This window comes from Phasianus colchicus, chromosome 8, assembly GCF_987193195.1.
Source record: "Phasianus colchicus chromosome 8, bPhaCol1.hap1.1, whole genome shotgun sequence".
NCBI lineage: Eukaryota > Metazoa > Chordata > Aves > Galliformes > Phasianidae > Phasianus > Phasianus colchicus.
Window position 1 is genome coordinate 5,682,677 of NC_143443.1, and position 20,292 is coordinate 5,702,968.

The 20,292-nt window shown below is 53.2% G+C and overlaps 2 protein-coding genes and 2 long non-coding RNA genes across 8 annotated transcripts; 2 read left to right on the plus strand and 2 right to left on the minus strand.

The window, feature by feature from the left end:
* Positions 1-175: 175 nt before the first annotated feature.
* On the plus strand, positions 176-13,793 carry LOC116234786 (uncharacterized). Its single transcript, XM_090144641.1, has 8 exons — positions 176-186; positions 421-512; positions 1,944-2,000; positions 2,408-2,766; positions 3,160-3,307; positions 3,926-4,002; positions 4,153-4,220; positions 13,189-13,793. The coding sequence occupies exons 1-8, from the start codon at positions 176-178 to the stop codon at positions 13,454-13,456; spliced, it is 1,080 nt and encodes a 359-aa protein (XP_090000767.1). The 3' UTR covers positions 13,457-13,793.
* LOC116234718 (uncharacterized) lies at positions 13,472-19,504 on the minus strand. Of its 5 annotated transcripts, none has more exons than XM_090144762.1 (7): positions 18,502-19,498; positions 18,268-18,377; positions 18,008-18,146; positions 17,607-17,663; positions 17,239-17,320; positions 14,067-14,529; positions 13,472-13,560 (listed from the first exon to the last, which is right to left on the minus strand). In XM_090144762.1, exons 3-6 carry the CDS (start codon positions 18,139-18,141, stop codon positions 14,359-14,361), a joined length of 444 nt encoding a protein of 147 aa, XP_090000888.1. In that variant the 5' UTR covers positions 18,142-18,146; positions 18,268-18,377; positions 18,502-19,498; the 3' UTR covers positions 13,472-13,560; positions 14,067-14,358. The 5 variants fall into 5 exon arrangements, with proteins under 5 accessions (XP_090000888.1, XP_090000891.1, XP_090000887.1 ...); XM_090144765.1 differs by lacking the exon at positions 13,472-13,560 and adding an exon at positions 14,751-14,926 and having other exon boundaries at positions 13,953-14,529; positions 18,502-19,503; XM_090144761.1 differs by lacking the exon at positions 13,472-13,560 and having other exon boundaries at positions 13,975-14,529; positions 18,502-18,675; positions 18,756-19,498.
* On the plus strand, positions 14,957-17,255 carry LOC149916991 (uncharacterized). Its single transcript, XR_016468638.1, has 4 exons — positions 14,957-15,093; positions 15,185-15,310; positions 16,180-16,255; positions 17,127-17,255. It is a non-coding gene; the product is annotated as an uncharacterized LOC149916991 (long non-coding RNA).
* A 116-nt stretch (positions 19,505-19,620) lies between the features above and the next one.
* LOC149916992 (uncharacterized) lies at positions 19,621-20,284 on the minus strand. The gene is made up of 3 exons (XR_016468641.1): positions 20,198-20,284; positions 19,833-20,097; positions 19,621-19,702 (listed from the first exon to the last, which is right to left on the minus strand). It is a non-coding gene; the product is annotated as an uncharacterized LOC149916992 (long non-coding RNA).
* Positions 20,285-20,292: the final 8 nt, after the last annotated feature.

The window sequence follows — 20,292 nt, forward strand, 5'->3', positions numbered from 1 at the left end:
TCCTCCTATAAAGACTTACGTCTCCATATCAGCCATCGATGTCTCCCCGTTCAAAAGTCGTTATTAGAAATTCTTCCCCCCGAGGTCGATCGCGGGGGCACAACGCGGCACCAGCCGGGCAGGAAACGCGGCTCGTCGCCCCGGTGCACTCATTTTTCCGCCGGAGAAAGCGCCGATGTCGGAAACGTAGTTCGGCGGGCTCCCTCGTAAGGCGGAGACACGGGAATCCCGCTTCAATTTCTCTGCCTCGTGACCGTGGAAGGATCACGTAGCTAAGCTTCTTTCCCCGGGGATGGAGAAAGAGGGCTCTCGGCAGTAAGATCGCTTCTAATTTCATACGGCTCGAAGAAAGAGAGTCGCGTAAACCGTAAGAAACGCATCGTTCGCCAAAAGCCGCACAGTCTCTGCTTTTCTTCACAGGGAGCCAACGCTAAATTCAACGTACGTCTCGTCGAACCCACGGCGTCTTCCGAGCCGTTCCCCAGATGGTCCCGAACGAGGCTCAGATTACGGTAGCGGTGGAAAAGTCTGTCATTATTTTCCACCGCAAAATTGAAGGCGTTAACCTTCGAGGCACTTGCGCTTTCTCGACCCTCTCCGCTCGCGCGTCCGATAGGCGTTTCGCGGCTGATCAATCCGATGAGTTTGTCTCCTCCGTTCACGCGGAGCGTTGTCACCGACCGTGTATTCCGTAGAAAGGAAACTCATTTCCCTCCGCGTTTCATCGACTTCCAAAAGGGCTTAACGGATCCGCCTACGGGATAATTTTTTCCGGGCGGTACGAGCTGCAGAGTATGAAGTATCGGCGGAAATTGCATATAATCCAAGTCGTTCCAGATTGAACTCCGAGGCCGTTCTTTCTGCTTTTATAGCGCCAAGTTCACATTCTAAATTTTCCGGAGCCGGGAATTCTCCTTAGTCGGAAGTAAGTTCGGTTCGTTATCATACTTGAAAGGACGGCCGGCCGAAGACCCCACCCGACCGGAAGATAATTTCCCGGAATCGCTCGCTGCCTTTGTCCGAACGTATCTGTCTGCGTGACCCTTGGCAGACCGATCCGGGTCCGTCTCGCGGTCCTTTTCGACGCAGGGTACCCTATGATTCCGCGATCGTTTTTATCAATCGCGCCCAGATAGAAACGTCGTGAGAAAGCGCTCGTTTTACTCGTTTAGAACGGCGGCGTATAGCCGTCTCTAAAACACGGTCTTTGCAATCGAGGTAAGCCACTGTGAAACAGTCTCGTATTCCTTATACGAAATTGCGTGTGTTTTCACGAGATAGTTTAGATATGTTGCCGCGGGCAACAGCCGTCACGAACGTTCCGCGCCCGCTTTTCTTCCAACATTTACTCGTACTCAGAGGGACCGTTTTCTAGTCACGCTCGGCACGCGACCGCGTTCGGGGCAGGGATAGCCAGCGCACGGCGGGGGCCTCGGGAAACGGTTAAGGCCGGGGACGTTGTTCGGAAGGGCGACACGCGAAGAGATCCGTTTGAATCGGGCGCAGTTATTTGAGTTATTAACGAATCCCCGCCGAGGCGCAAAGGGGAAGCGCGTCACAAACCGTAGCGAAGCGCGGTTTCGGTCCCTCGTTCGGATCTAGAGTCTACGCGTCTAACCGTCGGGGTCCCCGGGCGGCCCGAGCGAGCCCCCCCCGCGCTAACGAGACAACGACCGTCAGGCGCGGCGGCGCCGCGGCCGGCCGGGCACAGGTGCGCCTCGTCGGCGTGCCGGGGCGGGGCCGCCCCGACGCCTCTTAAGCTCCGCCGGAGGCCGCGGGGAGCCACGAGAGAGCTTTCGGGATTCGCCGCGTGTAGGAGCGGTCTGCGTTCCTTCCTCCGGTCCGTCCTCGCGTTGCTGAGGTTAAGTAGCGGTACAAGGGGGGCTTTTAACGGGAGAGCTCGGGATTCTATCCGATTTGGTTTGCGCGTCGTTTCGTTTCAGGCTGCGGTGGGATTCCTCGCAGTGAGCCGTTCTGGTCGCGAGGGACCGCGCTAAGAGGTAAGCGCTCGGGAGCCGTTGGGGGCCGACGCGGGGCTCTCGCCGGGCCGCCCCGGTTTCTCGGAGCCGGCGCGGCGTCTCCGCCGGCGCGGTTTAGGAGCGGGCCGCCGCTCCTTTCCTCGAGCCCTAGCGCGGCTACGGGGTCGTCTCTGCCCCCAGAACTTTTTAGCGGGCGTCTCGGTTCGTCCCGTTCTCGTTCTTGACGTTCTCGTCAGCGGGAACGAACCGGACGGGGACTTATTTCCGCAGCCTCCGCGGTGCCGGGAGTCGGAAGCGACGCCGAGGACCGTGAAATGGAAGCTTTCTCCGATTCCGCAGGCCGCGCGGGGGGTCCCGGCGGAGCCCGTTCGGCCCGAACGGGCGCAACGGCGGAAGCGGCGAGCGTTTCGGAGCCGCCGGGCGCTGAGATCGGTCTCGTCGGAACTCGCGTCGGAGAGCCGCTCAACCGCCTCCGTTTTTTCGCGATCCGGCCGAGAGCGAGCGTGATCCCGGGGCCGCCTCGGACCCCGGGAGGGTTTCGCGGGCGCTTCGGCCCCTGCCGCTCGCCGCGGCGGAGCCCGTATTTCCTCCCTCCTTCGTTTGCGTAACTTCAGACGCGTCGTCTCGCTTCTATCGCGGAGACGCGGCGGGACGGCTTTCGAAACCGGTTCGCTGTTTCGGACGACGCGTTGCCTTCTGTAGAAAGGGAGACCGGCGACTCGGCGGGAGAGAGGCGGCGGCAGAGCGACGAGAGAATGGGGAGCGCCGGGGGAAGGAGGCTCGAGTGGTAGGTGAGCGCGGACAACGTTATCGGGGGAGTTTTTGACGGAGCGGGATGAAGGAGACCGAGGCGTTTGCGCCCAGCCGAAAGTAAGATCACAGCTGTAAGCATCGGTTCTCGTACCGGATCCGAACCGCTCCGGCACGCGTTAGGGAAGAGCGCGTTCTCGTTGCGGGAAGTTCCAGCGAAGCGTCGAGGGTAATTTCAGACGCAGAAAACGGAGGGCGGCTGCCTGAGCTCGTCGTCTTTACCGAGGAACGGCCGGTCGGGGACCGAAGGACCACGGGGAGATCGGCGGCCGTCGGACGGAGGAGTCGAGGACGCGCCGGCCCTCGCTAGGGAGTTGGCGGTAGCGGTTTTAAAAGTGCCGTAACGTATTATTTACCGTCTTTTCTACAGGCAAGGGGCCGGAGGACGGCCGTCATCGCCGAGGCGTTCAGAAAGGGCGAGGAGGACGGCTCGCACGACTACGGGGAACAGCCTTTTCGAGACGTCGTCCGCGAGCGAGAGGAAGTGAAGAGATTTCTAAGGAGCAGCGTTCTACCGGGTAGCTTTTTCCGTCGTTGGGAGCGCGAGCGGTTAGGGGAGGGGGGGGGACGTGCGCGTCGCGGGGGAATATCGGCGCTGCTTTTCGCTACGTTAAGCGGCGGAGTCTAGGGGACGGGGCCGGGCGCGTTCGGCGAGAGCGGGAGTTGTACGAAATGAGAAGGAAGAGGGTTTTCCCTGACCGTACAGGTTGCGGAGTTTCGTTCTGTAGGGATACAAGTCGGGTCCAGAGGGTTTTGAGGACGAGGCGTGTTACGAAGATTTTCTAAGCAACGGAGTGGAACGGGAACGCTCCGTCGCGGGACGCCGGGACCCTATTCGGGAGCAGCCGGCCCCGGAACCGGAGGTTCGACCCGCGGAAGGGGTTTAAGGATCTTTCGGCCAGGTTCGGGGCTGGAGAGCGGATTCCGACGGCGACGCGGCGGAGTTGCCGCGGAGCGAGGCGAGATGTGCTCTTTTTTTGCCCGAGCGTCTAACTCTTTATGTTTGAGGGTGACGGTGTTTTCACTTTCGGCCTCGAAGGCGCGCGGCAGGTCGCGCCTCCGGACGGTGAGAAGCACTGCCCGGGCGTCGTGCGGTCTTGGGGTTTGCGTTCCATAGCCTTTTTTTTTTTCCTTAGGCTTGTTTGCAGCCGATGTCTCCGTCTGGGCTTCGCTGAAAGCTGCGCTTGGAGAAGAAGAGGAGGAGCCCTACTGGGTAGGTGGCATTTGTGTTGCTTGCACCCTCGGGCTCTTTTGAGGTGCTTGTTCGGTTCTGTGCCTCTGGGTGGTGACGAGTACTGCCTGGGTGTCGTGCGGTTTGTGTTGCAGGGCTTGGTGTTCCATAGCTGTTTTTTTTTCCCTTAAGCTTGTTTGCAGCAGATGTGTCTGCCTGGGCTTTGCTGAAAGCTGTGCTTGGAGAAGAAGCCCTACTGGGTAGGTGGTGTATCTTTGTGCGGGATGGAGGTTTAGAGGTTTTTGGAGTTGTTGATGTGAGAGCTTGGTCTGCTTTTGTTTAGAGTTAGGTGTTTGTGCTTGGCCTTCAACTGTGGGGGAGACGGGCAGGAGCAGCTCACGCTCTGTGCGCTGCTCCTGCCCATCTCCCCTTTGGTATGGGGTTGCTGACCTATCTCAAAGAGATTTTTTTTTTTTGGGTGGTGGGCTCAGGCAGGTCAGTAATGGAAATTATTCTTTCTGGCTGCAGGGCGGCGGCTCCCCCTGAGGGGAGGGGGGGGGGAGCCCCTTTGGGGCGGCGGCTCCCCCTGAGGGGAGGGGGGGGGGAGCCCCTTTGGGGCGGCGGCTCCCCCTGAGGGGAGGGGGGGGGAGCCCCTTTGGGGCTCTCGGGCTGTAACAGAGGAGATCAAGTGCGGAAGAGCTGGGTTCTCCTTTCTGTGGAAAGAGGAAGATAGGTTTAATTCAAATCTCAGGTAAAACATTAGGAATTCTATCTCTGATGTAAGAGGTTGCTTGCTCTGCGTAGTTGTTTACTGTGCCCTGGAGAGTAGAGGAGGGTTGCATTCTTAAAGCATTTGAATACGTGTCTGGAGATGAAGCGTGCCTGCAGTGCGTGCCTGAGTGTACATCTCCCGGATGCCAAGGATGGTTTCTGGAATCAACCTGAATAGAATGGGATGTTTGGGAAGAAAGGAAGTTGCTGCTTTGCTCTGAGTTCTGCCAGTTGTTCCTGGAAAACAAGTCAAGCTCACAGGAAAGTCAAGACTTCTGAAAGCGCCTCTTTTGAAAAGTCATAGCCAATGCTTAGTTACGTCTAAGTTCTATGCTTTTTTTAAATATAAAACATCTGTTTGAGTAAAATGTTATAGATTTTAGGTATTTAAGAGCACGCCCCCCGAGGGGTCAATTGAATCTGCGTTCACCTTGAACGCTTGTAAACTTAAGTACTGAAAAAACTAGGACTCCCTTTTTAAGAGATGTCTTTCGCTTTATCATATTTCTGTCGCAAAACTGTAGAGGAGAACATCTAGGTGTAACTCTGTTCTTCTCATTTTGCTGTGTGTCCCTGAAATATTGCTGAGCTTGCTTCTGTGGGGTGAGAGGTTGGCGATGCGTCTGTTTTACCGAGAAATTATTTGCTTGAAACAGTCTTTCCAAAAAGCTGTTGCTAATGAAGGTGCAAGCGTTCTGCGTCGTATGTGACAGCTGCCTGTGACGCTTAAGAGCGTCTGCTCTTAAATGGAATGGCTAGGCTTAGCTAGCTGTAGTTTTTGCGCTGAGGCGGATGCCGGTCTCTGACTTAAACAAAAAAGTAAATCCTTGCTTACTGCATAAAAAGGACATGCTGGCTCTTTCTGCACTGGAGCCTCATTCCCTCGCTGCTGATGTCAGGTTATTTAACTTGGAGAAAAGCGACCCCTCGTGCAATTGGCTGCTTCTGACTCAATTTGCAGAAGAAGTTAAGCGAGACGTGTATTGATAACGCTTCGTGTATTGATAAAGCTTCAAGTTATCTACCGTGAAAGTATGACACGTCAGGCTTGTCTTATTCAACGAATGGAATTGCTGAGTACCTCAGCGGTGTTTGTATCATTGCGGCTGAATTTGTGCACGGAGCTATTTCTTAACATTCAGCAGAGCTTCCTGAGCTGGAAGGGGGGTGCGCTGTCCTGAGGGCAGAGCTGCGGTGACTGTCTAGCAAAAGAAAAGGGCTGCTCTCCTTTAAGAAAAAAAGGAGGGGGTTTGCTGAAAACCTTCTCCGGTTACTCTCAGTTCGACTCTTGCTAATGCTTCTCATTGAAACCCTTTGTCTCAAATCTTGTTAAGTTAGTTCCTGTGAACCCTTGTTCCAAACTGAGACTGAGCTCTAATATGAAATTATGTTGTGCCGTGTCTTTCTTTTTAGCAAAACAAACAGAACTTCAACCCCATTCTGCCTTAGCGTCACGTGTTAGTGCGCAAAAAGTTTAGGCAGCAGTCTGCAATTATTCCTTGGCTTTGCCGCGATGCACGGCAGCTCTCGCCATATCCTATTTCTATGCTCGCGTGTGGTAATCTTGTCTGTATTCATCTCCCTTCCGCATCAACTCGCCAAGCCGAGAAGATAAAGCCCTGCCCCCAGATCCACGCAAAGAACATCAAGATAAAGGGTTTTATTACTTTTTGGAAAATAAATAAAAACAAACCCTACCGGGACAATAGGAAGGAGGTCATCTATACTTCTTTATCGAGTACAACCAGCTCAGCAGTTTGTAGGTTCCTAAGTATTGAACGTGTTAAAATCCAGCGGTAGAAGTACAGAAACACAGGATTAAAGACAAAGGCTTCAAGTATCATCTTAGCAACAGCGCCAGCACCGTGAGATGACGTTACAAAATAAATAACACTCACCCATCTCCAAAAATCAGAGGGATCTCTGGCAAAAGATCCTTCCTCAGTGGCAGACAGCCCTTAAGTAAGGTCTGTGAGGGTGGAGCCTGGTTCCACCCCTTCCCTTTAATCAGGTGAATCACCTCCACCTGCACTCCTGAGACTGACCTCAACTCCTTTGCCAGGTGCTCGATCAGTGGTTCGGGCCCTGAATCTGCAATTCCCTTACGGTCTCTTAAATCCGACTGCTTGTAGCATAGCCTATTTAGACTACCTACACGGTCTTTGCAGAAGTCAGAACGAACCTGTTTGCAGAGGAAAGCGGAATCGCTTAGCCTTTTCAAATCCTTTCCCGGGATACGGGTACCCGCGAACTTCCCGTGCCTAGCGAAAGCCCACGAGAACGGGTCCAACAAATTCCGAGGACTAAAACCGAGCTCGCCTGTCGAAACCACCGGGAAATATGGCCGGCGAGACAGTCAGGCTGACAGGCTTTCTTACTGTTCTGTTTCTAAGGGTAGTCTTACCAAGTAAGACGATAAAACAACAATGCGCAAGGCTAAAGCCCTCGTCAGACTCGCCGAAGCCTCTTCTCAATTATTTATGCAGAGATAGGAGATCAAATCTGAGATTTCTCTTAGAAAAGACACGGGAAGAATTTGCTTGGATCCCAGATGGGGCAATTGCCTACTTCTTAAAAGACATTCCATGGCCGTATCCTCAGAAACTAACCCGTTTCCGACCCATCCGATAAACGGATGTAAGTTAGCGACGGTAACGCTCCAAGTATTTCACATATTTACTAGAAAAAACGAGGAAAATACCCTTTCTCAGCACCCCAAGTCATTAACCCCACAGTACATTCTCTGCTCAGAAAAGTCCTAGACTAAAAAACGCACTTGGTCATACGGGTTTTCCATTTATATATAAACGATCGTATCGGCGAGAGACAGAAAACCGAACAGACCGGCTTCCCAGCCGGAGGACGGGAAGACGAAACACCGTTGCAGTATTTTCTCGCATTTTGGATGTCTTTCTTCAGTGCCGAGCGGCATTTTGTGACGGTTAACAATTATTACGGACACGACCCATTTTAATCACCCGAAGGACCAGGCGATTCTGTTCTTTGGTCTGAGGGCTTATACTTGTAGTGAAAATGTGTTAAAAAACCCGTGCCGAAAGTAAGTTTGGACTTTTGCGCGGGGTTTAACGGTCGCAGAAAACTCCGTATCCGAATTGGAAACGAGGAAAGAAGCAGCACGCGGTTCTGGAAGTCGGAGCCTCGGCTAATAAGCCGACAGAGATTAACGGAGACTAAACTGTCAGTAAGGGTACGGCCCTCGTTCGGACCGCTGACTTATCCATTGTCACGTTGAGTGACTTATCCATTAACTTATTATATGCGGCGTTTCAATTTTTGCTTGCAGATAAACTACTGAGAACAAAGATGGCGAAGGAGTGGATTTTGTGAAATGTGTGGGGCTTTTTTTTTTTTTTAGGACTAACGGAGTTGTTTTTCAGAAACATCCGCTACTTGTATTTTCAAAAAAGTAGAAATGGCAGAAACTTATCGTGCGTTAAGAGGGAGCATTAATTCAACAGTAGTTTAAAATTGGGAAATACTAAATAAGCGGTAAAATAGTTGACTGTAACCAGGAAAAAGAACCAAAGCGACTCATTTGGACCCTGAACTTTGCGAACAAGAGGAAAAAATGATAAACAAAGCAATGATGTTTTAATACGCTGAGGAGAATAGCTGAAACAAATGATAATTACTGCATGTTTTAGATGTGCTGCCAGGTGGACGAGGTAAAGGTGTGCGTTTATCAGCATTATTGCTCTTGGGTTTAATTGTCGTAGCATTTTTAAGCAGCTGTTTCAGAAGACGTGCGCAAATTTTGCTATTGTTTGCGTGGTTGTCTAGCTGTAACTCGGGAATAAAATGCCGTTTTCCTCATCTGCTAGCAAATAATCTCTCTTTCTTGAAATCCGACGTAGTCTGTTTCACAGCTCCTGCTGTATCTGCACTTAACTCCAAATTCCTTCACGTCGGTAATAAACTTTCCAGACAGTGGAAAGATATTTTGCTGACAGTACGTTTCCAGGTTCCAATTGATATCACTTTTTTTTTTTTTTTTGGGGGGGGGGGGGGGTTGAGAGGATTAATTTTTGTTTTCCTTAATGATGTGATTACTTTGATTACTTGATGAAACGTATTTAAAGATACGCTAGTAATATTCTCCGCCCACCAAGAAGCTGTTCCTGGATTTCGCTGGTGTAAATACATGGGAGATGAAGTTCAGCAGTTTTCTTTCTCACAAAAATGTTATGACTGTAGGTTGCGTGCTTTGCTCCCCCGCCTCTTCAAATTCACAAGTTTTTAAATGTAGAGATGTTTCTAATTTAGGAAATTATTTCGGTGTAATGAACTAAAACAGAAAAGAGGGGACAGAACTTAAGGAGGTCAAAAAACAGATGGAAATAGAAAATCTGAAAACATCTAGTTAAAAAAAAAAAAAAAATTCCCTTGAAATAATGGGATCTAAATGCTGAAATTATACATCTGTTTGGCAGCTGTGCATTCCTTAGCCTGGGGTTCTGCTGCAGAAACGGCGTTAGTAAACTTTAAGAAAAGATTTCAAATGCGATTGTGTAATATTTATGCCTCTTCGTAATACTTTAGGTAATAGTCCTAGAAATCTGCAGGAAACAGAGGTGGAGGAAAGCGATGGCAAGCTGATGAAGAAGAGGGAGATGAGACCTGATCCGGGTCTATCAATATCTAAGGTGCGGGGGCCAGAGAGGCGAGGCCGGACTCTCGTCAGCGGCGTGCGGAAACAGGACGAGGGGAAACGGCCAGAAACTGGAGCTTAGGAAGTTCCGCACAGACGCGCGCAAGAAGTTCTTTACGGTGAGGGTGACGGAGCACTGGAACGGGCTGCCCGGGGAAGTCTCGGAGTCTCCATCCCTGGAGATATTCAAGACCCGCCTGGACGCCTACTCGTGCGACCCGGTGCAGGGAACCTGCTTTGGCAGGGGGGTCGGACTCGATGATCTCTCGAGGTCCCTTCCGACCCCTACGATTCCGTGATCCTGTGACTCTGTGCGTCCCCATCCAAATCGGGGCAGCGCTCTGCTCTTAACTTGGAAACGGTTTACAAAGATGTATCTCTACGCAATCATTTATAGTGAGTGTGAAACAAAATAATTTAAAAAAAAAAAAAATTGGGCTCAGCCTGCCTGAGTCGATCCATTTCTATCACAGAGCGGCTCGGGTCATAACGGACCTTAAGGATCACGTAGTTCAAACAGCTCCGCCTCCGGCAGGGCCACCGCCGCCTCGATCGGGCTGCCCGGAGCCCCATCCGACGCGGCTCAAATGCCTCCGGAGACGGGGCCGTCAGCACCGCTCCAGGTGTCGCGTGCCGGCGCCTCGCCACCGTGAGTACAATACTCCTGCCTCCTTATATGTCACTTAAACCTCTTCTTTGTTAGTTTCAAGCCATTCCGCCTTGTCCCGTCACTGTAAGGCTGTAGCAGAAATGCTCAGTCACAGCCTGACCCGGCGACCGAGCACCTGGAGGGAAGGCGGGGCCGACGCGGGGAAGCTCAGGTGCACGCAATGCAGCCTAGCGACGGGAAGGGGTGGGGCCAGGATCCGCCCCTTCAAGACCTCATTGAAGGGCTGGCAGTAGAGGTGCGAGCTTTTTGCCAGAGCTGTCTGCCTACAGGAAGCCTTTTGCAGGTAAGCGGATGTTTTCCTTTGTTTTTGCGCCTGTGGCAGTTCCTGCCTTTGGGTTTGTCCTCATCGTCGCAGCCTAGGGCCTTGCCACCCTTTGAATGTTACTGTAGCGTTACGCAGGCCGTGTGAGTAGTCAGTGCTGCTCTTGTTTCTAAGGTCCCTTAGAGTGTTGCAGTGAGGCCTTTTCTTCTGAGATAAACAGATCCGATTCCCTCAGCATTCCTTTACGGGAGAGGTGCTGCAGCCCTTTGCTCAGCTTCGCGGCCTCGGTCTGGACCCCCTCCAGCAGCTCCACGTTAGTTCTCACGTTAGTTTTCTTGCTGACGGCCCTAGGCCCGGGTACGGCGTTGTAGATGGGGCCCCGTCGGGGCGGAGCGTAGGGGGACCGCCGTCTCCCTCTTTCTGACAGCCGTCTCATTTGTGACGTGGCCCGAGATAGCGTCGGCCTTCTGGGCCGTAAGGGCGCACCGTTGGCTCACGTGGAGCTTTCAGTCCTTCAAAACCCTCAAATCCTTTTCTCAGGGCTGACCTCGGTGAGTTTTTTTCTGGGTCTGCAGTCCTTTCTGGGAAGACCCTGACGCGAGGGGCACGCTTGGCCACGTTGAACCTCGTAAGGTTCACGTGGGCTCGCTTTTCAGGTTTGTCAGCGAGTCAAACCGTGACTTTGGGTGTGCGCTTGACTGTTCGGTTACCGTACTTGATCAGACTGCCATTAGAGACAGAGCAATACGAACAGTACGTCTGTCTGACCGTGTCCGCAGCCGACTTCCCCGGCAGTACCCAGCGGTGCGCTCGGTGTTCATCCTCTGAGTTTTTTCGACCCGTTCTCGCGCACGTTTGCTAAGCTCTCGAGGTTTGCGGGATGTCATCTCTCGGGAAAGGCTCGGAGAAGGACGAGCGATTCTGCTTCCCTTTGCGAAGCGCTATTGTCCGACTTCTCCGAGGCCAGCATGTCTAGGTAGTCTAAACAGCTTATTCTATAAGCAGTGAGATTTACAAGACTGTAAGGTGTCGTGGTTTTGTGATTTTTGGTTTTCGGTATTCCACATCATAACATCGTGTGGGAGTTTAACTGTTGGTGCTCAAGCTCCGGGTGCCTGCCCGGAAGAGAAGAACAACTGCATTCCCCAGGGGACTTTGCGGTCACAGAGAGTCTCGAGGTACAACTCCTGGCAAGGTCACCTGACGCGCTCTTCTTAGCCTGCCCTTCGTCGGCTCTCCTCCCTTTTCTCCCTGCCGCTCAACTGGACCGCGCATCTCACCTCAGCTCTCCGCGTTGCGGTGAGGCCTATCCACCTTTCGGACATTCTCTCATTATATTTGATTTATTAGCTTCAGATTTAATTATATTGTATTATAGTGTGTTATCTTGCGTTCCGATACTATATTTAGTAAATTAGTTTGTTTCTCCTCAGATCGTTGCCGCTGTTTTGAGTTACTTTGGGGTCCCCTGTTCCCTTTTTCCGGAGGCGCGGATCTGCGGATCCCTCGGCCCCGCTAGTCACGGAACCGGGCCGAACCAGCCCGTAAACCGTTGACGTAAGGGAACTGCGGAGTCGGGGCCCTAACGGCTGATCGAGCACCTGGGAAAAGAGACCGGGTGAACTCAGGAGCACAGGTGGAGGCAATTCGTCTGATCTGTGGGAAGGGGCGGACCCGGGCTCCACCCCTCTTAGACCTCATTTAAGGGCAGACGGCCGTTGAGGAAGGATCTCTAGCAGGAGATCCTTTCTTTGCGGAGTTAATCCCCGAGCGTAGATCGTAAGAGAGAAGGGAGAGTTGCGCTTGTCACGTCGTCCCGGGAGGCTGGTTGCAGTGTTGTCACGAAGACGATATCTGAAACCTTCCTCTTGCCTTAGTTTTCCTACTTGTACTGCTGGCTTTTGTCGTATCGAGTACTCAGGAACCTAGACCTGTTGAGAGCAGCTAAATCAGGTAAAGAAGTTTAAAAGACTTCCTATTGTCCTTTGAGGGTTTATTTTTATTTCTTTATGCGCGATAAAAAAAAAAATACCTCCTTAGTTTGAAATGCATCGCGTAGGTTTGCGGGTAGGGATTTATATTCTCAGCTCGGCAGGTAGAGCTGACGCGTAAGGGAGTTTAGTACGGATCTAATTACCATGTGCGGATCTAATTACCACGTGCGAGCGTGGGAATTGGAGACTGTTAGAGCTTCTACGCGTGACGAGGGATCGGCGCTTAATATAGAAGCTGGGAGATCAAAGATAAGATTTTAGAAACAGCTCGGGTCAAAGGCAGTTTGTTGTTGACAAGCCCGTGCGAAGTAAGGATTAAGGCTTTTGTTCGTGCTTTACCGTCATCAGTTAAAAGGAGAAAAAGAAATGCTTTTGTCTTTTTGCTGACAGAGGCGTACGCTCACGCGGCCTGGGCCTCTGGCTAAGGAGAGGGCGAGGAGAGTTTTCACTGTAGTTTATAAAGGAAGATAAAATAAAGGTCGGTGTGGATGTTTGAAGCTCCCTCGTGAACACGTGTTTGGAAAATGCGTAACAATTCGAGGGAAGCGATTTTTTTGTCGGCGTTAGTCGTGGTGGATGCAAACATTACTACTTGCTCAGCTCTTCTTTGTGTTAACGGTAGGGTACATCAATAATGTTACTTTGCAGACCGTGTTTACAACGTAACGGCTCGAACTGTAACAGTTAAAAGCGTCCCACGTTGGGTGAGAGCGAACAGTTACTTGTTAGCCGTAAATTTAGTACTGATTTAAGGTGGATCTGATCCGCTCCCCTGCTTCAGCTGTCAAGTACATTTTGACTTTTTATTTGCCACGTGCTTTGTCTAATAACCATTTCTTGAATTTTCTTGCCGCTTGATAAGGTCGCGCCGCTGGAGAGACGCCGCTCATGTAATTCGCAGTACGGAGCGGCCGTTTGAGTATTTAAAGAAAACAGTCATTAGACAAGGGGATCCGGAAGCTAAATCCCGTGTCAGAAAGCAGCCTTCCCAATCGTCCCTTTTAAAAGAAACAAAAGGCCGAGCCCCGATTCAGGCCCCTGCAGGCAAGGCTCAGAGCGTTTGTTACAATGCGGCAGAGGGGCATCAGTTGGATTCAATAGGGTTTCAGTTCTCTTTGTTATTTCTGTAAACGATCGATCGGGATGCAGGATTCAAATGCGTCTTAAGTTTGCCGAGGGCAGTAACTAAGGAGCAGCTGCAGGCTGTTGAGATACCTCGACGCAGTAAGAGGCCCTGCAATCACCAAGCACATCAAGTTTGAGAGCACGCAGCAGAACGCTCGCCTGGACGGGGCCAATGCCAGTTGCACGCACAGAGGGACGCGAGGCCGGAGAGCTACTGCGCAGAAAGGAATCTAGGGGCCACAGCTCGGGGCAAGTTAAACTAAGGAGTAGCCTAATAAGCCGGCCCCAAAGCAGGTTTAGCACGCAAGGCACCACCAGCCAAGGGAAGGGACGTCTTTTTGCCGTGCTCAGTAGTACGGCCCTACCGGGAGCATCTTGTGTAGCTTCGGGCCCTGCGCCGTTAAGGACAAAAAATTAAAGCGCTCTGACAGCACCCGAGGAAGGGCTCAAGCTGCCTCACCGCAGGGACAGCGCCAAGCGTGCAGCCACTGCTTTTCCAGGTGACTAGCAAAAGAATGACAGCGAAGAGCATTTAGGTTAGACACGAGGAAAAATTTATTTTCAGAAACAGAAGCGAGGCATCGGAACTAGCAGCCCCAGAAGTCAGCACCGCACCTTGTTTCCCGATCGAGCAGCAACGGGTCAATAGTTGCATTAAATGATGCTTGAGAGGCTTCTCCGTCCTTAATGATTGTACAAGACAAAGGTGGCGAGGGGTCCAGAGCGTAAGATTTTAAAGAAAAGCCACGCAGGTCCTGCAGTCCACCGAGCGCAGAGCAGAGGAGGCCGAGGGCAAACGCATTCAAGAGGCCTGCAGATGTTCGCAGACGAAGCGGACGCACAGCATAAGCTCCGCAATCAGGCGGTAAGATTCAAGGGAAAGGCGCAAAGCCGCATCCGGGGAAGGTCACCTAGGAGCTAATAGAGGGCAGCCTGAGACAGGAACAGGCACCCCAGGGCGGCAGTCCCGGGCCCACATCAGCAGAGTTTGAGAAGCACAACCGCCGCCCTCAGGCCCGGCCCTCGAGGTCAGGGCAGACACAGGCAGGGGTGGGAGTCCCAGGGATGCTTTCCAATTCTGTAAGCAGAGAAACAGACATTGATTTGTAGATTTTTCTTTATGCACTTTTCCTCCCGTCAGTAATAGACATTGTAAACATCCTTCTGGAAAACAAGCCTCCATTCCAGGTACCGCAAAGAGCAACACACAATTCGTCTGCTAACATCGTGAAGGAGGGAGATAACCTGTTAACGCATGACTTTGCTTCAACAGAGTTGTTATTAGGAAAATAGTATTACCTGTACATGAATCAACTCCATTTTTCTATCCTCTTGCTTAAGAGCTAACGTCAAGCGAAACATTTTTGCCACGCGCTTCAGAGCTCGGGGTCAGTTTGGGACCACATTTCACAGACGCTAACTTACAGAGACTCCACAGGAAGGGTTTTACCGAGAAGCACCGGTGAGAAACCAACCTAAAACGAGCAAGGCGTAACCGCTTTTACCAGACAGTCGCCTCCGCTCCACCCTTAGGAAAGCACGCCTGCCATCGGCCCTCAAGCTGCTTCGCCCGACTCAGGAAACACATCTCTTCAGAAACGGAACATCAATACAAACACGGGTGACCTAGCCATTTCATCGGGTGAGTAAAGCAAGCCTGACATACGGTACATTCAGCGTAACTTGCAGTGACATTTATCGTACATCTAGATCTCAGTTTTTAATCCTTACAGGGTGCGCACATGCCAGTCATAGAAGGTATTTTCCTCCTCTTTCCCATTCTCCAAGCTAACTAACCTGACATCAACAGCGAGGAAACGAGGCCTAAGCACAGAAATAGCCATCAGTCTTCACCGGAGGTAAGCAAAGGTATACCAGCGTTCTTCATTTTTAAGGCACAGACAGGTATCCATTTTAGCACAAAAAACTTAAGGGTAGCCATTCCATTGCGGCACAAATGGCATTAGGCATCCCAGTACCATCTCTCAACGCAGAGTCCTGACACCCGCAACGGAGACGGCCTTTCCAAAAAGCCACAGCGAGCCAGTAATTTTATTCTATGAGAGACATCGCCCTCTTCCCACCCTGCGGGAGGAAACTTACCACTATTCTGTTAGCTTTCCACCGACACGAGAAGAATTGTAACAGGAAATTCTCTTCCACCATTTCGCTATAGCAATAAGGTTAAGACATCTCTCTTAAAAAGGGAAATCTGCTTTTGCAGGCTTAGCCTTTAGGAAAGAAACTTCTCACATCTTCTGGCAGGCAATTCAATTCAGCTCACTTCTCAGGAGTCACACACATAAATACTGAGAATAACCATACCCACATAATACAGTTTTTAACATTTATAATGACACAATTGAGTTAGCCTCACTAGAGATCTCTCTCCAGCATTTTTACTTTTTACACGCTAGTTAGACCCATTATTTTTGCCACAGGCAGAGCCAGCCAAAAAAAGTTCAAGAACAGAGCAGCAACTTCTTCCTAACCATCTCAGTCTAATTAAGTTGTCAATACCATAAGCCACACAGAACATAAAGGACACTCACCATAGGTGCATTTCACCCCCAACCCTTTACTCAAACTTTTTCAAGAGGGTCATCACCCCGAGAGCGCATAGTCAATAACTGTACAGAGCGAGCAACCTCTTCAGTCGCAGAGCAAGAGACACCTCAAAAAGGTTTCGCTTGACATTTCAGTTTAACTTACCTTTCTCCTCCCACAGAACCCAGCTCACCCCCACTTAATCTCTTCCCCCCAGCCCCACAGCCACCACCAGGAAGGAGGCACTCAGGCACCAAGTGAGTAGACCGGGGAGGGGAGGGCGGGCGCCCCCCCTCCCCACCGGGGAGGGGGCGGCGGGGAGGGGGCGGCGGGGAGAGGAGGGCGGCGGGGAGAGGAGGGCGGCGGGGAGAGGAGGGCGGCGGGGAGAGGAGGGCGGCGGGGAGAGGAGGGCGGGGGGGAGAGGAGGGCGGGGGGGAGAGGAGGGCGGGGGGGAGAGGAGGGCGGGGGGGAGAGGAGGGCGGGGGGGAGAGGAGGGCGGGGGGGAGAGGAGGGCGGGGGGGAGAGGAGGGCGGGGGGGAGAGGAGGGCGGGGGGGAGAGGAGGGCGGGGGGGAGAGGAGGGCGGGGGGGAGAGGAGGGCGGGGGGGAGAGGAGGGCGGGGGGGAGAGGAGGGCGGGGGGGAGAGGAGGGCGGGGGGGAGAGGAGGGCGGGGGGGAGAGGAGGGCGGGGGGGAGAGGAGGGCGGGGGGGAGAGGAGGGCGGGGGGGAGAGGAGGGCGGGGGGGAGAGGAGGGCGGGGAGGGGGCGGCGGGGAGGGGGGGGCGGGGAGGGGGCGGCGGGGAGGGGGCGGCGGGGAGGGGGGGGCGGGGAGGGGGCGGCGGGGAGGGGGCGGCGGGGAGGGGGGGGCGGGGAGGGGGCGGCGGGGAGGGGGCGGCGGGGAGGGGGCGGCGGGGAGGGGGCGGCGGGGAGGGGGCGGCGGGGAGGGGGCGGCGGGGAGGGGGCGCCGCCATTCAGCCAGAGAGAGAAAAAATTCCGTTACTGACCTGCACCCACCCCCCACCCAAAAAAAAAAATAATCTCTTCGAGATAGTGCAAATCGCGGCCAACAGCCCCATGCCGAAGGGGGAGAAGCACAGACGCGAAGTCTGTGCTTCTCCCCCTTAACCCACAGCTCAACAAGGACGCCGATTAAAAACAGCACCGCAATCACCGCCCAAACACAGAACAAAGACACAGGACGCATAGAAAACACATGCCATAGCCAAGAAACAACTCACACTTACCTGCTGGACTCTCTTCCACTTCTTCTGAAGCTCATAACTAAGGATGCAGACCTCCCTCCTCAGGCACGAGCTGCACAGCAACCTAAAGGAAAAAAAACCAAACCGCACAGCCCTAAAGAAAAAAAACACAAACCAACACAGCCCTAAAAGAAAAAAAAACCAAAACAACACAGCCCTAAAGTGCTAGACCTCACCGGAGACTGCAGCCCTGGGACCCCAAACTCCACAGAAGCCACACAACAAAAAGACCCCTTCCCCATAAGCAAACCTGCCTCACACCAAAGAAGAAAGAGACAAACCGTCACCAAACACAAAGGACTTGTTTCTGGCTGGGAGTGGGTGCCAGGGGACAAAAGGGTGTGGCTCACCTCACTCCACAGAGGCACCAGAGTCTTGCCGTCAGGATCCCCACGCTGGCCCTAAACCTGCAAGCAGAGTTCGATCAAACACATTCAAAGGCAACCCCCAGACCTCCTCTGCTATGAAGCCCTGAGCCAATCCACCCTGCAACAAGACAGTCCCGTCCCACTTCACTAGTGCCCATCACCCAGGAAACTAAACCCAAATAGCCCCAAAGAGGGGAACTCAGCAGCCCATTTCTTCGCTGGTGGTCAAGTCGTTCCTATTTTCACAGAACTTCTGGTGTGCAAGTCTGAGAACACTGCACACCTCCCATTAGTGTGCAAACAAGACTCCTGCACTTAAGATATTCCCTAATAACACTGACATACTCCCCTGCAACATCCAACTGGGCCACACAGAACCCTACCTGGTTGATCCACTGCGACCGTTCCTTAAACATTTCTTCTCCTCCGCTGACTTGGAGATGACTTCTAGAACAACCCGTTCCCTCACTTTTCCGGGGAAGGAGGTGATGTTGGTTATCCTTGGGTCCTCGGGCATCTTTCCTGTAAGAAACAACATAGAGAATGTGATACAGAGCCATCTAGCAATTGCTTCCGCAAGCTCCCCCGGCACGCACGGTACGCCCCCATTCGAGCCCAGATATTCACAGACATGGATTTTTACCTGAATCATCTTTCACCAGCTACTCCGCAATTAAGAACAAGATCATTCCTCCTCGAAGACTCTTTGCTCCCTGATCTGGGATTCCCAAGGAGCCATCTCAGCAGCGACCCCTGGAACCGAGAAAGCGTTTGGAAACCCTGCATTCTCCCATTCTCTGTTACCAGGGCCCCCGTATTAAACAGGCAGGCTGCTATTTCCCCCCCCCCCCCCATCTCCTTTTTGTTGTTGACAAACCTGGAGACTTCTGTTAGCCTTGACCTCCCTCCCCAGAAGGGATTCTGAAGTGGGCCTTGCCCCCCCTCGCCTCTTCTGTTCCTCCTCCTCTCCTTTGATTTTATCCACGCTCTTTGTTTGCCCATGCGCATCTCCTGCCATCTCTGCTGTTTCTTACTCTTAGAGATACACCCCCTCCAAACACAGAGGAAGTAACGCATGAGCATCAAGAACCGCTCGCAGGACCTCTTCCCATATTCTAACCCTAAGGTTACCTCCACTTAAGTCCTTTAAGAGGAGGAATTCTTCTCCGTCCAAGACCCCCCCCTTTTTCAATCCTACTTATTGCTTTGCATCTTCCACGTGAGATCCTGAACTTGGCTGTCTTGCAGCTGCCGTGCTCCAGGCCTCCCCTGGTCTTCTCATCTCCAGCCAGCCCTTCCTCGGCAGGGAGGACGAGCTCCGGCAGCACCCCTCTCCTCATCGGCTTCTCTGTCACCCGCGTCCAAAGTTTCATCTTCAACAGATGACAGGAAAGCAGCACACTCTCATTGCAGGAGGCTCCTAGCAACTAGCAGAGCCGTTCAAGTCTGCTGTGAGAACTCATGCACACAGCTGTGAGGTTACTTCCAGCTGCAAGCATAGCATCTCATCCGCTTTCTCATCCCTGCCCGCCACCGACACCCCTAGTGACGTTGCCACATTTACCGCCCCTTGAGCCTCACGCAGCAGGGCAACCCTGGTTCTTCGTCTGTCCCTAGGCACAGCTACGTTCCAGTTACGTCACCAGAAGAGCAACTCCACCGCCTCGCTGCTCTGTCTTCCCTGAAAAAAAATAAACAAACAAACAAAACATGCCATCCACAACAGCATTCCAGTTGCGCAAGCTGTCCCACCGCGGCTCCGCTACGAAAATCAGATGATGCTCCTGAAGGTACGCGTAAAGCGCAGGGCGGATGGGAAAGGAATCCGCGGTCCCGTCCGGCTCGCGGTCCGTGCTGGAAGCGGGAGGGGTCGAAGCGCTGGCAACGCTCTTCCGGGGGGCGGAGGCAGGCGCCCGGGGTCGCGCTCGGTCTCGAGCGCTTCGGCGGCCGCTCCGTGCCGATCTAAAAAAAGCAGAAGCGGCCGAGCGGCGGCCCCGCGAACAGAACGCTTACCTAGTGACTCCCAAACGCTCGCCGGTTCGAGCTGACAAGCCGCTCTGCTGTAGCCTTCGCTCAGCCTGCAATAGAAGAAAGCTCCTATTTCAGCAGCCCTTGGCGGTGCTTCTTACTCCCAGCACCGCCGAAGCGGCAGGAATGCGGCCCCGTCCCGCTCGCTCTCGCCGACGAGAGCGGGGGAAACTAAACCACCTTCTAAAAAGCCCGAGAGGAGCTGAGAACATTCCGTGGCTGCACTAGGACCCGGGGAACCGAGCGGCGACGAAGAGAAGCCGGGCGAGCCCGGAGGGGGCCCCCCGTCGGCCCCGAACGGAGCGCGGCAAGAACCCGGCGGCCACTTGCTGCGGGCGGACGGTCCCGAACGGCTCCGGAGCGTTCCCCGCCTCCGCGGTCCCGTTGCTACCGGAACGGCTCACCGGTTCGGACTGATCCTCACCGCGAGAGACCTCGCTACCGCCTGAAACGAAACAACGCAACAGAGAACATTACGTAGAATCCCGAGGCGTCGCGTTAAAAGCCCCCCTCGTACCGCTACTCGACCCCAGAGGCGCAAGTACCGGACGAAGGCGTACAACCCGCTCCGGCACCAGCAAGCGGCAAGTTCCGGCAGCTCTCTCGTAGCTCTCTGCGGCCTCCGGCGGAGCTTAAAAGG